The sequence below is a fragment of the Micromys minutus genome, assembly GCF_963924665.1.
Source record: "Micromys minutus genome assembly, chromosome: 1".
Classification (NCBI taxonomy): domain Eukaryota; kingdom Metazoa; phylum Chordata; class Mammalia; order Rodentia; family Muridae; genus Micromys; species Micromys minutus.
The window spans coordinates 200,773,699-200,787,462 of record NC_137969.1 but is presented as its reverse complement, the minus strand read 5'-3'; the positions used below and the strand labels follow the sequence as shown (position 1 = coordinate 200,787,462).

Sequence of the window (13,764 nt, the reverse complement as noted above, 5' to 3'; positions counted from 1 at the left end):
AAGAAGTGTTAGATCAACTTTCATAGATGTACACTATATAAAACCATTAAATCAGTTTTGCATTAAAATAAAAAGGTGGAAGAAGAATATCAAAGGTAGATTAATAAGCAGCAGCAGTGAAAAAGCATGTGTCTACCTGGACTTTGTCGCTGTCAGCTACAGAGAACATCTCATAAGATGTGAGGCTGTATTAAAGAGACAGGAATGATACATTCATAGCCACAAGTTCCATGACCAGAAAATACTGATCGACCACACTGGGTTTGCTCTCTGCTTCTGTGTATAAACCCTGTTCCGTTTCTCTTGTTATTCACCAGCAAAAATCTTTAGTACTTTGTCATCTTAAAGTGTCTTTCCCGTCTGTGTATTTACTTGCACATTGAGCAGATACACACATAGAAATAATCAGCATTTTGAGCCTCGGAGACATTAGCACAGAACGTTGTTACCTCAGCTATCCAAAGCTCTATTGACTTCATTTTTAATGTATCAATGTTCTTACAAATTTATTCAACAAGATAATTGATGTGACTATTATCTAAACACAAATAAAAATGTGAATTTAAACATGGACCTAATAATGTGTTAGAATTTTTTAGTTACCTTTTAAAGTTGCCTCTGCCTTTAGAACCATCAGAGAGAGAGACATGCACTCTGTTTTTATAAAAAGTGCTACCTCAGAATGACATATAGCCTTACTGCTGAGTATATTTTTGCAGACTTTAATGGTTTTGACAAATTTTTATTAGAATGGTACGCAGTTTAACACAAAAAACTATAGTCACAAAGCCTAGTATCTGAAGAATAATTTTTCTTCCATTTACTTCACTTCATTTTCTGTCATATTTCGCCTCTTACATAGAAAACTATCTTTCAAACTTGTAGTCAAAATGAGAAACTGTAAAACAAGCCACATAAGGATTTAGACCTGACGACTACTTTGCAGAACTGATGACGTGTAATGTTTGTTGTTTCTTAGACGGAGTCCTACTGCGTAGCCCAGGTTAGCTTTGAACTCTTCCGATCACTAGGATTATAGACTTGCATTAGCCAGCACAGACTACTAAATTCATTTTTAATCATCAGGAAATGACTATTGCAATTGAGAATTGACTTTAGATAGCCTGTGTATATAAAACAGTACTACTAGTCAATAGTAATAACCTTGAAATTATGTTTTTAAGAAATGATAGTTTACAGATTCTATTTCTGCAGCCAACCCTGTAATACACTCTTAGATTCAGTGGAGTATCACTGAAAGTCATCAGGGGCTACAAGGATAGCCTGGACTCAGAGCCCTGGCTAAGCTCATGCCCTAAATGGGAGGAGTGTGTGTGTGTGTGTGTGTGTGTGTGTGTGTGTGTTTACATAATTCTGTTCACTTAAAACTTGCCAGCTAACAGTATCTAATAGTGATGACATTTAAATCTAAAAAGATTTTTTCATATAACTTCATTTAAATAGATATGAAAAATTTCAGTGTACCATAATTGATCCATAAATTTTATAACCATATTTTCTCAAAATGTACTGTCTGTAGTACTAGACTGATAACTTAAGGGAAATTATTTTCATCCCTAAGGTCATTGAGGGAAATACTGTGATGTCACACTGTTGATCTTACATAACTACATTAAAACGTTATTAAATTTTACTTGACCTTTAATTTTTTTTAAAAGTTACAGGAAAAATTGTTTTATCTTTGTCAGGCATGAATGTGAAAAAAAATATCAAAATTCTATCTATACAGTACATTTCTTCTAGCTGTAAACCTGAAAATAAGATCATTCTTGTCCCTGGCCAGATTAACAGTAGTATTAAAATAGCCATATTGTTCCCTAATGTTACCTTGTATTTTCAATACTGTCCTGGGGTTTTTGTAATAAAAATTATAAAATTATATTAAGGAACATAATTCTACTTTGCTGCGTGTACAGTGAATACTTAGTTTGTCTTTCTCAATTTCTTCATTAAAAACACACCCATAATTATTCTAGTACTAGATATTTTTATTATGTCAACCATAAATATTGGGTAGTACATCTGGAATTACTTGTAAGCCTCTATTACTACCTTCTTTTAAGTTGTTTTTCAACAGCTTAGATATTGAATTCTTTAACAGGTAAGGAGTTGACTGATAACTTTATTATCTATATGTACAATATGTACATATAGATGCATCTATACATATGAACCATTTTATAATTACTTTTAGAAAATCTGATACATATTTTTATCTAGAGAAAAATTTTAAAGTATTGAATTATGAAAATAATAAATTCTAAAATATAATTACTCAAATAAATTATGTTATCAAAATCAGAAATAACTTAGAGTAACTATGAAGACCTAGAGTGGTATGAGCTGCCCTCAGTCTACCCTCAGTCTGCCCTCAGTTTACCCTCAGTCTACCCTCAGTCTGCCCTCAGTCTACCCTCAGTCTGCCCTCAGTCTACCCTCAGTCTACCCTCAGTCTGCCCTCAGTCTACCCTCAGTCTGCCCTCAGTCTTCCCTCAGTCTACTCTCAGTCTACCCTCAGTCTACCCTCAGTCTGCCCTCAGTCTTCCCTCAGTCTACCCTCAGTCTGCCCTCAGTCTACCCTCAGTCTACCCTCAGTCTACCCTCAGTCTGCCCTCAGTCTGCCCTCAGTCTGCCCTCAGTCTACCCTCAGTCTACTCTCAGTCTGCCCTCAGTCTGCCATCAGTCTACCCTCAGTCTACCCTCAGTCTACCCTCAGTCTACCCTCAGTCTACCCTCAGTCTGCCCTCAGTCTGCCCTCAGTCTGCCCTCAGTCTTCCCTCAGTCTACCCTCAGTCTACCCTCAGTCTACCCTCAGTCTGCCCTCAGTTTTCCCTCAGTCTACTCTCAGTCTGCCCTCAGTCTGCCCTCAGTCTGCCCTCAGTCTGCCCTCAGTCTTCCCTCAGTCTACCCTCAGTCTACCCTCAGTCTTCCCTCAGTCTGCCCTCAGTCTACCCTCAGTTTTCCCTCAGTCTGCCCTCAGTCTGCCCTCAGTCTACCCTTAGTTTTCCCTCAGTCTACTCTCAGTCTGCCCTCAGTCTGCCCTCAGTCTGCCCTCAGTCTGCCCTCAGTCTGCCCTCAGTCTACCCTCAGTCTACCCTCAGTCTACCCTCAGTCTGCCCTCAGTCTTCCCTCAGTCTGCCCTCAGTCTACCCTCAGTCTGCCCTCAGTCTGCCCTCAGTCTGCCCTCAGTCTTGCTGTTAGTTCCCATGCTAGGAGTCAGCATGTGTGGGTGACTTAGCATGTGTGACTGCTGTCTGCCTTAGAGTCTTTGAGGAGGACATGTCATCAGAATTAGACAATGGTTTAGATACTTTGAGCTAAGTCTTTAAAACTTTCCTCCCAGACATTGAAATAATGTAAAGGAACTATTTTAGCTCCTTCAGAAGATGCTTACATTAAAAACCTAAACATCACTTATAAGTGCCAATATGAAAATCAGTCTTCTCCAGTATGTTAGCATAATCTACAAATTTGTTTGATACTTTTAAAAATCAGATTCCTGTTCAAATTTCTGTGTCGGTAGATTAGTCTGAACTTGTAGACAGGTAAATATGTTCTGTTCAGTATCTTGAGCTTTGAAATTTGGCTTTTATGTTATTGACCAGTAGATAAAACTGACTTAAGTAACGTAATTTGTTGAAGTAATTACTGGGTTCACTTTTCATATAAAACATTCATTTGGATGTAAAGCTTTTGTAATAAAAATAATAAAGTAATGATTGAGTGAGACACTGCCTACAACAGTATGTGGACCCTTTCATTCAGTCTTAACAGTGTGTCTATGCAGTTTCTAAAGGAGAAAGAAATGATACCTGAACCCCTGACAGGTGGCAAGGTCAGCACCATCCTAACCCTGCCTGCCTTCAGAGTTCTTGCTGTCAGCATCACACTTGCAGGGGAGGAAGGAAGAGGGAGATTACTCAATACCCATCATATCTACAGCTCGGAAACTGTGGGGCTCTACTTTTTCTCTTGAGAAGTCCTTTTAAAAGAGTTTTAGTGTCACCAAGGAAAATGTATGTTTTGAAATCAGATTGATGTGGATTTAAATTGTAGTCCTGACATTTATACCATATGAAGTCAAATCAGTCTGTGCTATATCAGTTTTCTCATGTGTCAAGAGGTAAAATGCAAGATGCCTGGCCTGGTTTATTCAGAACTACAATAATAGTTTTTGAATGGCTTAAAATGAAATCCTTGTTTGTCTGTATTTCTGTACAGTTTGTTTTGAATAATATGTTGCTTCCTTTATGACAGTTTGGGGCTGAGTCTATGTAGTCTTAATCATCGACTCTGTGAACAACATTAAAAACAGTAGGCTTATTGGGATAATCTGACCTTTGAGGTTGTGTGTAGCACTGTCAGCAGAAGAGAAGATAAATCCTTTGATTTCTAGAAGTTAAACCTAAATGTGTATTGCAGATATTCTCCACCTTGGGATGACTAGATTTCATAGGTGATCATTTTCTCCGAAAATATTTCTAGTTTCTACCCTTCTTTCCCAGCCCTCATGTGTTCTGATTCGGGGTCTCCTATTCACTTGTGTGAGCTTTCTATGCAGCCATACTCACTTTGTGCTGTCACACATTAGGCTCTTTGCTACACACTCATTAACTCCACAACTTAGCACAGTGATTGTTACTGTCTTTGTTTCACAAATAAGAAAATGACTCCAGTCAGCTTGCCCAAGTAAATAGCTAATAAAGCAAGAGATGGGCCAGCGAAATGGCTCAGCAGATAAGGTGCTTGCCACCAAACCAGACAGCCTGAGTTTGATTCCCCAGGAGCCATATGGTAGAGGAAGAGAACTGACTCTCAAAAACTATCTTCTGACTGCCACACATGCATCATGAGATCCACATGTTTGCACATGCATGCACACGTGCGTGCACACACACACACACACACAGAGAGAGAGAGAGAGAGAGAATAGGTAGATAGGTAAGTAGATAGATGGATGGATGGATGGTGGGTAGATAGATAGATAGATAGGGATGGATGGATGGATAGATAGATAGATAGATAGATAGATAGATAGATAGATAGATAGATAGATAGATAGATAGATAGATATTATAATAAAGCAAGAGATCAGAAGCCCCTAACCCCATTCTAACACATTTCCATTGTGGTTTGTATAATTGAAGATACTTTCAAAGTTACAGTATTTTAAAAACTTTATTAGCTAATAACTTTAGGAAGTTTTAAAGTGGTCATGTTTGTCAGCAAATAATGCAGACCAAACCAAAATAAATTTTAAAAAATATGTTTCCATTTGAAATGTGTGTGGTGCCTCCCAAAATCATATCCATGTTATTATCTATGATAGTTTATTAATCATAGTATATATAATCAGCATGCAGTATATACGAACGTGTACAGTCAAGTGTAGACACAATCTGTGAAGTGCTGTGTTAAAGAGTTTCAACAGTGAAAACAGCAGATGAAAACATTTTGTTTTTCTCCAAATGTTCTTTATTCTAGTACTGGGTTTGAGGAGTAAGAATGAAGTGAATAAATACTCTTTACTGGGATGCTTGAAATCAGTGCCCTTCAGCAAAACTTCTGTGATCATGTAAATGTCACATGTCTGCTCTATCCAAGATGACTCGGCACTTGAATGTGGCTAGTGTAGCAATGAATTAAAATTCTTGATTTTAATCAAATTTATTTAATTTTAATTAATTAAAATTAAAATGTTTACATTTATTTAAATGTAAACATTTTAATACGGCTATTATCCTATTGTACTGCCTGTCAAAACGTCTTGTGACTGAATTGTAAGACAGTAGCAGTGCAGTGAACTGTAGACAGTAGATGCTTCTCAGCTCTCTCACAGACTTTTTCCTGTTCTCTTTCCTGTTTGAACTTGTTTTGTTAGTTGGTAAGTATGGCACCTGACCTTGTGGGCATTGGCCATTGTGGAACATCACCATCCAAACTCACTGCATGCCGGTTGTGTTCATAATAGAGACCTGCTTGTCGTGTTGCTCGGGTAACTTGCTCCTGCAGTCTCCCTCGGGTCTGTCTGTCTGCTCTTGTTCTCCACTCTGCTCCCTACTGCATTTCTTCCTTCACTGCAGAAAGTCATGCACTGCTAGTTCTATCCTTCCAAACCTCCACTAGAGGCACTGCCCTCAAGGTAAAGCCGTGGGCGGGAAGACCTCTCCTCACAGCCTCACCTACTCTGCACTGAGAAGCTCAGCACCTGCTCCTCCATGGCTTTTTCCAACCCTGTACCAGGTTTCCCTAAATGAATTGTGGACTTGTTTATAGTCTCTGGATATTCTACTCTGCACTACTGTGACCAAGCTCAAGTCACTGGGAAGAGTAAACATAAACAAACTACTTCCTGCTTTATTTAATAGGCCAGCTTCATCTAGGTTAGAAAGATGTGAGGAGAAGATGATAACTTTGGGCAGGCCATACATGGGTCTGAGTGACAAATTAGTTTCCCTTAGACAAATGTGTGTATTTGTCCCTAAGCATAATTGTACCATTTGGTCTTTTAAAGTACTTTGAAAAATTCCTTGGGTGGGATATATTCATCTCGGTAGGATCTGTACTCCTTATTTTACGAATCTGTATACCTTCAGTTTAAGCATCAGTATTTCATTACATGGAAACACCAGCATCATTATCCCCAAGCCCAAAGTATTAGTGAGTCTCTGGAGAAATGCCCTGTAAATAAAACAGGAGTTTCCTATTTTGAATGGTTTTTTTTAACCTATTTTTAAATTCTGTAAATACTAATTCTGCTACTAGCTATAAACGTCTAAGCTAGTGAACACAAAAGCAGATGTCTAAAGACATTTTCTGAAATCAGTGTGTCTTTTCTGACTAGCTTTCAAATGAAAATTTCTATATTTTTCCCTTTCCCAAGAATGTGTCTGCTCCTTCTGTAGCCTACTTAAGAACCTAGCATGGTCTCCGAAGGACCTTCTGTTTGGAGCCTGTGTGCGGTAGTGTGGAAGATCCTCCCCGCTGTCAGTGATAGGGCTGCTCTTCCTGCTCACTTCCTTTGCTCTTCCCTGCATGCCAGTGGTGCTTTGGATTCCTGTTCTTTTAGACACAAAGATTTTACTTCCAGTTACTTTTTCCAGGACACTAGGATTGGTGCTTTCTTTAACATGATGGCATGAGTCACCAGATCACAGGGTTTTAGTAAGCTTTGGGGAACAACAAGTCTGGGACTTACTTTTTTTAACCTCTAAAGTCCTTAGGAAGGGTTGGGATCCTGCTTCAGATTAGCAGCAGAAAGGTTGTTCCGGTGTGAGAGCCTGAAGAATACTAATGTGCTCACTCTTTCCTGCAGGATTCTACCCAGAGATTCCACCCAGTGACGCTCCCACAGCAGCTCAGGTAGATGGGGCAGACCTGGCCTCTCCCATGTCTCCTCGAACTAGCAAAAGCCGCATGTCCATGAAGCTGCGTCGGTCCTCTGGCTCAGCCAATAAATCCTAAGGAGACAAACAGCCTGGCAGTGATCAGCAGTACTGTTAACTCTTTCAGGCCTTGTGTTTGCCAGAACACTCATGATCCTTCCTGTGCATTTATTTCAGAAAACACTGGACTTAAAGTAATTTTCAACTTAATATTTTTAATTTGGACTATTTATTTAATTCAGTTTTTTTCTACACTCCAAGCTGCCGTATTTTGAGGGGTTTTATTCCATACTTCACGTTCCTAGATAATCATGTCTAAGTAGTGTTACCTTCAAGTTCATGATGAATGTTGAGCCAAAATATAATTAGACAGTCTTGTGTTATTTATTGTGCCTCATTACAACTTTATGGTTCAATAAATACATAGTTTTTACTAATATTTTTGGCGGTGCTGGGAATGGAAGCCAGCATCCCAAGCATGCTAGGCAAGCACACAGTTCCTCACAGCCCTGTCAGTCCTGCAGATTTAAATTAATGGAAGCATTTATAAAGCTAGAGAAAGCCAAGCATCTGCTTGTGACATGGGCTGTATGCAGACTGTGTTACAAGCAGAAACAGTCTTAACAGATTCCAACTGAAACTACACTGGGCAGCATTTTCTTCCCACGTCACTGTCTCGTTTCTTGGCAGTGCAAATGATGACACAACATACTCAGTGACCAGAAAGATCACCGCTGGGCTCTGGTTTCTGTTTAGCTTCCAAACAACTGTGTTCTGCTTTTTTAGGTGGCATCACTGTTAAACGCTATTTCAGGCTGTGGTCCTGTATTGTTGACCAGTTTATCCTGGTGTGTCTGTGTACTTTCTTAAGTACCAAACAAGAAGGTGATGGAGAAAAGGGTGGAAAACATTTTTTGCTCAAATTATGTGTATTGTTAAAAAGCAGTGGGAACGTGACCCAGAAGTCTAAGTTAAATATATTTTAGTACTAAACTTGGCTGCAGGTGCAGGTTGGTATGCACCCCACCTCCAGAAGTATTTCCTGTAGTAAACAAGTGGCCTCCTTTTGTTTCACATGGGCATCTCCTAAGGAAATGTAGCATGATTGATACCAACTGCATGTGTAAATATATCATCCTGACAGACCACAGAATATAAATTATGTATCATTCATGTAGTGTCTACAGATTTGTAATGGGACAAAAAAGATGACATGGTATTTAATAAAACAAAATAAAAATATTCTTCACACTTCCTGTCGGCGATCATGTTCTATTGTGTATATTTCCAGACCCTGGGAGCTGTAACAAGCCTCTGTGGTGTCTTAGCTAATCATGAAGAGTAAAGACATGTTTTTAACAGCAGGAGCGTTCTCAGGCCTCCCACCATCAGAGCACTCGCTAAGGACCACAGGCAATGTGGCCATCTCATGGCATTTGACTTCTTACATTTTCAGTGTTTTTAAGTGTATTTTCAGGAATAGACCTTTCTAGCATTTTTTTCCTAAGTAAAAATTTAGAGTTCCTGTGCACTTTTTTATGAAAATTAATGCTTATAAATAAAAACAAATGAATAAAGACAGCCTGTGGGGATATGATTAAACACTGTACAGAGTTTTCCCGAAGCCAACAGGAATTTTTTTCAAAGGGAAAATCAAATGTAACTCCTTACATATCTCTGTTGGATTGATAACCGGTAACAAGATGGAGAGAAAATTCTGACTTAAACAGTAAAACTAGTTAGTGCCACTTATTTAGTTCCCATCTCCAGGTGACACTGTTGAGTAGACTTCTTTTTTAAAAAAGGTGTTCTATTCTGTTGCATTCACTGGGGGCATTTTGCAGGGTTTAAAAAAAAATAGTTTGTACTCTCTGTTCCATGGAGCTGCTGTGGTCTGCAGCTAAACTTCAAAGGAGGGATTCCCATTGCATCGCAGCACCATTGTGTGCATCTGTGAGACATAATATCTCCTGCCTTTGTGTTATCTCAGAATAGATTCCTAGGAATCTAAAGGAAAATACTAGGGAGGTAAGAAATGTGTTTTTAAAAAGACAGTGTATTCGGTCATTTCTTAAGACACTAAAACAAGCATAGTCTCCATACATTTATTTGGCAGAAGCATTCTTACAGATCTGTTTGTCAAAGCCTCTGCCAGTGTCCCAGACTCTGGCATTGAGGGATAGTTACAGAATACACACTGGATATGATTTACAAAAAGAAATGCAAAAGTTGCTCCTGAAAAGAAAATATAAAATATTGAGTGAGTTGCCATCCCGTTCATGATGGATTGCAGGTGTTAAAATCTCCCTTAAATTGAACAGTTTATGATGTAATATGCAGCAGATGTACAGCATAATCATTACATAATTCAAATGAAATCTTGCTATAAAAGCATTCACACTTTAGAAATGAGGATTGTATTTTTTAAAGTTATGAAAAGAATAGTTTTAAAAAGTTCCTAATGCAGCACATAAAATAGTAAATTTCAGAGAGCACACCAACTCCTTCCCATTAAGCAACACCTTTCCTGCCTCCAAAACCTAATTTAAAAGAAGGGACTAGTACATTCAATTGAAGAAAGAAAGTTCCAGGGACATTATCACACCAAATAGCAACATCCTCAAATTTCCTGTCCATTTACGCGGATCTGAGTCTTGCCTTCAGTCACATAGCTTGATTCACAGAATATACGAGGCAAAAATAAATTTTAAAAAATTAAATCTGACCCTATTGAGACAAACGACGGAAGCGCCTGTGGTGGCAAAAGGAAAAACCGCTGGTGACTACCACTTTAGATAGACCCTTGTGTAGGCAGACTTGCAAGCGTTCGCTGCGGTTTTCCATAGGAACTACAAACCCAAGTGGGATCCATTGGGGTCTCCAGCGTTGTAAGGAAGGGGAAATCCGATTTTAGTGGAAAGGAGGACTTGAAGCTGTCACGCGTTGACCGTGAGTTTTTATGCCAGATACATACCTGCTCTAGAGAGGGGTTTTTACATCTTGCTGCCCTCTCCTCGGGCAGATCATGACTGAAAGAGTTTTAAGAGGGAAGGCATGGGAAGGAAACTGGAAATTGCAAGATGAAGAAAGCCCCACAGGAGCTCCCGTATTGTTTTCTCCAAGCCATTCTAGCAATCTCCACAGGCCTCGGCCCTCAACAGCCAGGCCTCAGTGGCATCTGTAGCAGCAGCACTTGCCTGCTTTCGGAGGGGTGGCACTTATTGATGTGCCGGGTCAAGCCGGGGGAGCTAAAAAAAGTAGACGGACAGTACTTGCAAGAGAAAATCTGCTGAGCGCTACCATCGGATGCCCCTCCGGGGCCCGCTTCCGAAGGAGCTCCGACCAAGGCAGGCAGTAGCAGCTCATCGCGGACGGCGTGCCATAGCCGGTGCTTCTCTCGGATATCCGCAGACGGGAAGTGCGCCCCGCAAAGCGGGCACGGAAAGGTGAGTGGGGCTGTGCGCTCCGAGCCAAACCCCGGGGTTGGTGCACGGACCGAGCCCGTCTCATGGGTGCCCAGGTGCTTGCGCAGATAGGCTTGGCGACGGAACTTTTTGTGACAATACGGGCATACGAAGACCTCGGATGTCGCTCCTGCGCTGGCACCGCTCGGCCCAGGCCCGTGGCGCCCTAGAATAACCTCGGGGTAGGGAGCCTGGGGTCGTGCGGCCTCCGGATGCACTAGAGCCTGTAGGCCAGGGCGTGCGGCGCTGTCCCGGTGCTGACCGTCCCCGGAGCTGTCCCGAGCCTGCGGGTGCTGATCGTCGGTCCGAGGCACACGGCCGTTCTCCTTGCCCGCCGCCAGGGAAGCGTCCGGAAGGGTCGGCGGTGCGTGGGGAGGTTTACTCGCCGCACAGGCAGGCGTGGGACGTGGCTTGTGCCAGCGGCGGTGGGAGGCGAGGTTCGCGGGACAGCTGAAGACCTTGTCACACTCAGGACAGCGGTACTCGACGCGCACGATGCGGGAGCAGCGGTGCTGAGCCAGTGCGAAGGGGTCCGCGTACTGCTGCTTGCACAGCTGGCAGATGAACTCCCCCAGCGGTGTGCGGACACCGCCCAGAGCCCGTGCGGGCGCCCCGGGCTCCTCCTCTTTGATCTTCAGACCCAGCACCGGGGACGTGGTCACCTCATCTGCGAAGCTCAGCCTCCTCACAGCCTTAGGTTTCCTGACGGCTGCGGGCGCCGAGGTGCAGCCCGGGGCACCCTTACCGCGGCGCTGGAGGCCATGCGGGGCGGGTACAGGTACAGGGACTGGGACGGATACGGGGACCCGCGGCGGCACCAACTGCTCTCCCGAGGTCGCTGCCGCGGGCGCCGAGGAGCAGAAGGCGGTGGTGCTGGGGAAGGACTCCGCGGACACAGGCGAGCGCAGGCAGCGCTCCAGGAACGCGCGGCGGAGCTCGGGGCCCGCGGGCCTCGCGGGACTGGGTCCCGGGCCGTCACCGCCACCCGCGTCCCACTCGGCGCCGTCCTGCGGGGGTGCGGGGCAGGGGGACCCCACCAGCCCTCGACCAGGCTCCTCGGGCGAAGGTGGCGCCGCGAGAGGACCCGGAGGGGGGAAAAGCGGCTCGGCCGGGCGCGCGCGGTAGGAGCTGCCTGAGCGCTTGGTTCGCTTCACCAGGAAGCCCCTCGGCATGGTGGGTCGGGTGCCCGGGCGTGCCCCGGAGCTAGGCGGGCTGGACCGAGCCAGGCATGCGGCCGCCCGCTTTATAGCTGAGACGCCGGGCCGGGCCGGGCCGGGCCCCTCGGGCTGCGGCGGCCAATCAGGAGTGGGAGCGGGTCCCGGGGCGGGGCCTCCGCCCGGCCGGGCGCCCCGACAGAGGCGCGGGAAGACGAGAGGGCACGAAGGAGCTTGGGGCGCCCAGTAGAGCCTCCGGGGACCACGCGCTGGGGAGCCGGGAGCCACCAGCCCGCCACGCGCCTGGGAGCCGACCGGGGCCGCGCCTGGGCGTCGCGAGCTGAAAGGCTCGGCTGCCTCGGGAGGACGGTGGAGGGACGGCCGCCGCCACTGGGCGGGAATCCGCGCGGGAACGGGTTAATGTCCCTCTGCCGGGACTGAGCTGATGAGAAGCTGCGAACGAACTGCAGGGCGGCTAAATCCACCGCCCTGTGCCTACACTTGACGGCGGGAGCACGTCTGCCATCCAGTATCGATCGGGACTGCGCGCTTCTGTGATACTATGAGAATTCATCTGGGGAGAAGAGCTCTCGGCGCCGCAGATCGTGCGTGCTGGCAAACCTCTGGAGCTCAGGACGCTGCACGGTTCGGGCGCCGAGCTCTTGGCTGATAAGTGCCCCCTCCCCTGGGGAAGAGGAGTAGGGAGGGGAAGGGATCTAATTTTCGACTGTCCTCACATAAAGTGGTTTCTCTGTTCACACTTTCCACTTAAGCTACCCAGAGACATGACTTAATGCCTAACTGGCCTGTTTAGCATGGAGGAGATTGAGTGAGAAATGCTGGTGGAATCAACATCACATCTGCTTCCCTGTACATGACAAGAGACACTCTGCAAAAGATGTGCAGTGGACCAACTCGACAGATTGTCCTCTGGGCCCCTTGCCACCAGCTGGGCACTTTATTGTTATAGTTAAGAACCTGAAGAGATTTGTAAGTTTGCAATACTAACTGAACAGTGAAATAATTAGGCAGTATTCGACAAAGGTGCCAAGTCAGCCTTTGTAACAAAAACCTATACAATGTAAGAAAAGGAAAGGTTAAAAAACAAAACAAAACACCGATGCTCTCGCGGCTCCTCGGTAAAAAGAACAGAAAGAAGACTCAGTTAAGTGGAAAGCAGGCTGAGTCCCACCATGGCTGAAGTAATTTTACATGGAGGACGGTATTTAAGGAAAGGGCATAAAGGTCTATTGATCTCTAACTATGTATCAGGTTATGCTTAAGCATGCGTGTGCACACACAGATACACGCATGCGCGCGCACACCTACAAACAAGAGTCACAAAATAACACGTAACCAAATACGCTGCATTCTCTGGTTTTCAGGACTGTACTTTCAGGACTGAATTAAGCCCCGCGGTTATGATGCTTTTCGTTAAACAGCGTGGTGAGTGTGAGATTTTACAATCAAAATTCCTATCCCAAATCATTGAAACGCTAAGGTGCTAAGTAGGCTGATAAACTCAGTGCCCCAAGCTGGTCGTTTCTGACGTGTCAGTTACCTGGGGCCTGACTTCTCAGATTCATTTCAGTCTTCTTTCATTCTTTCTTCTCGTGACCCAGGAAACGTGTGACACGGAAACAACTGTGAGGATTCTTTTTTAAGATAACTCCTTGCCCAGGAGGCTTTTTCCCCCGAAGCAAAGAATATTGGCACGTTTCCCACCAGATCCACTTTCAA

General features: G+C 44.2%; 2 protein-coding genes across 2 annotated transcripts in view; one reads left to right on the top strand and one right to left on the bottom strand.

Annotated features, from left to right (window-relative positions):
* RALGAPA1 (Ral GTPase activating protein catalytic subunit alpha 1) overlaps window positions 1-8,618 on the top strand; it is a 251,940-nt gene extending 243,322 nt beyond the window's left edge. The window contains exon 41 of the mRNA XM_080934414.1: window positions 7,337-8,618. Coding sequence (XP_080790540.1) covers window positions 7,337-7,485 — 149 coding nt within the window. The 3' untranslated portion in view covers window positions 7,486-8,618. The remainder of the gene's footprint in view (window positions 1-7,336) is intronic.
* A 1,942-nt stretch (window positions 8,619-10,560) lies between these two features.
* INSM2 (INSM transcriptional repressor 2) lies at window positions 10,561-12,042 on the bottom strand (the record flags this gene model as incomplete). The annotated part of the gene is made up of 1 exon (XM_080937453.1): window positions 10,561-12,042. One exon carries the CDS (start codon window positions 12,040-12,042, stop codon window positions 10,561-10,563), a length of 1,482 nt encoding a protein of 493 aa, XP_080793579.1.
* Window positions 12,043-13,764: the final 1,722 nt, after the last annotated feature.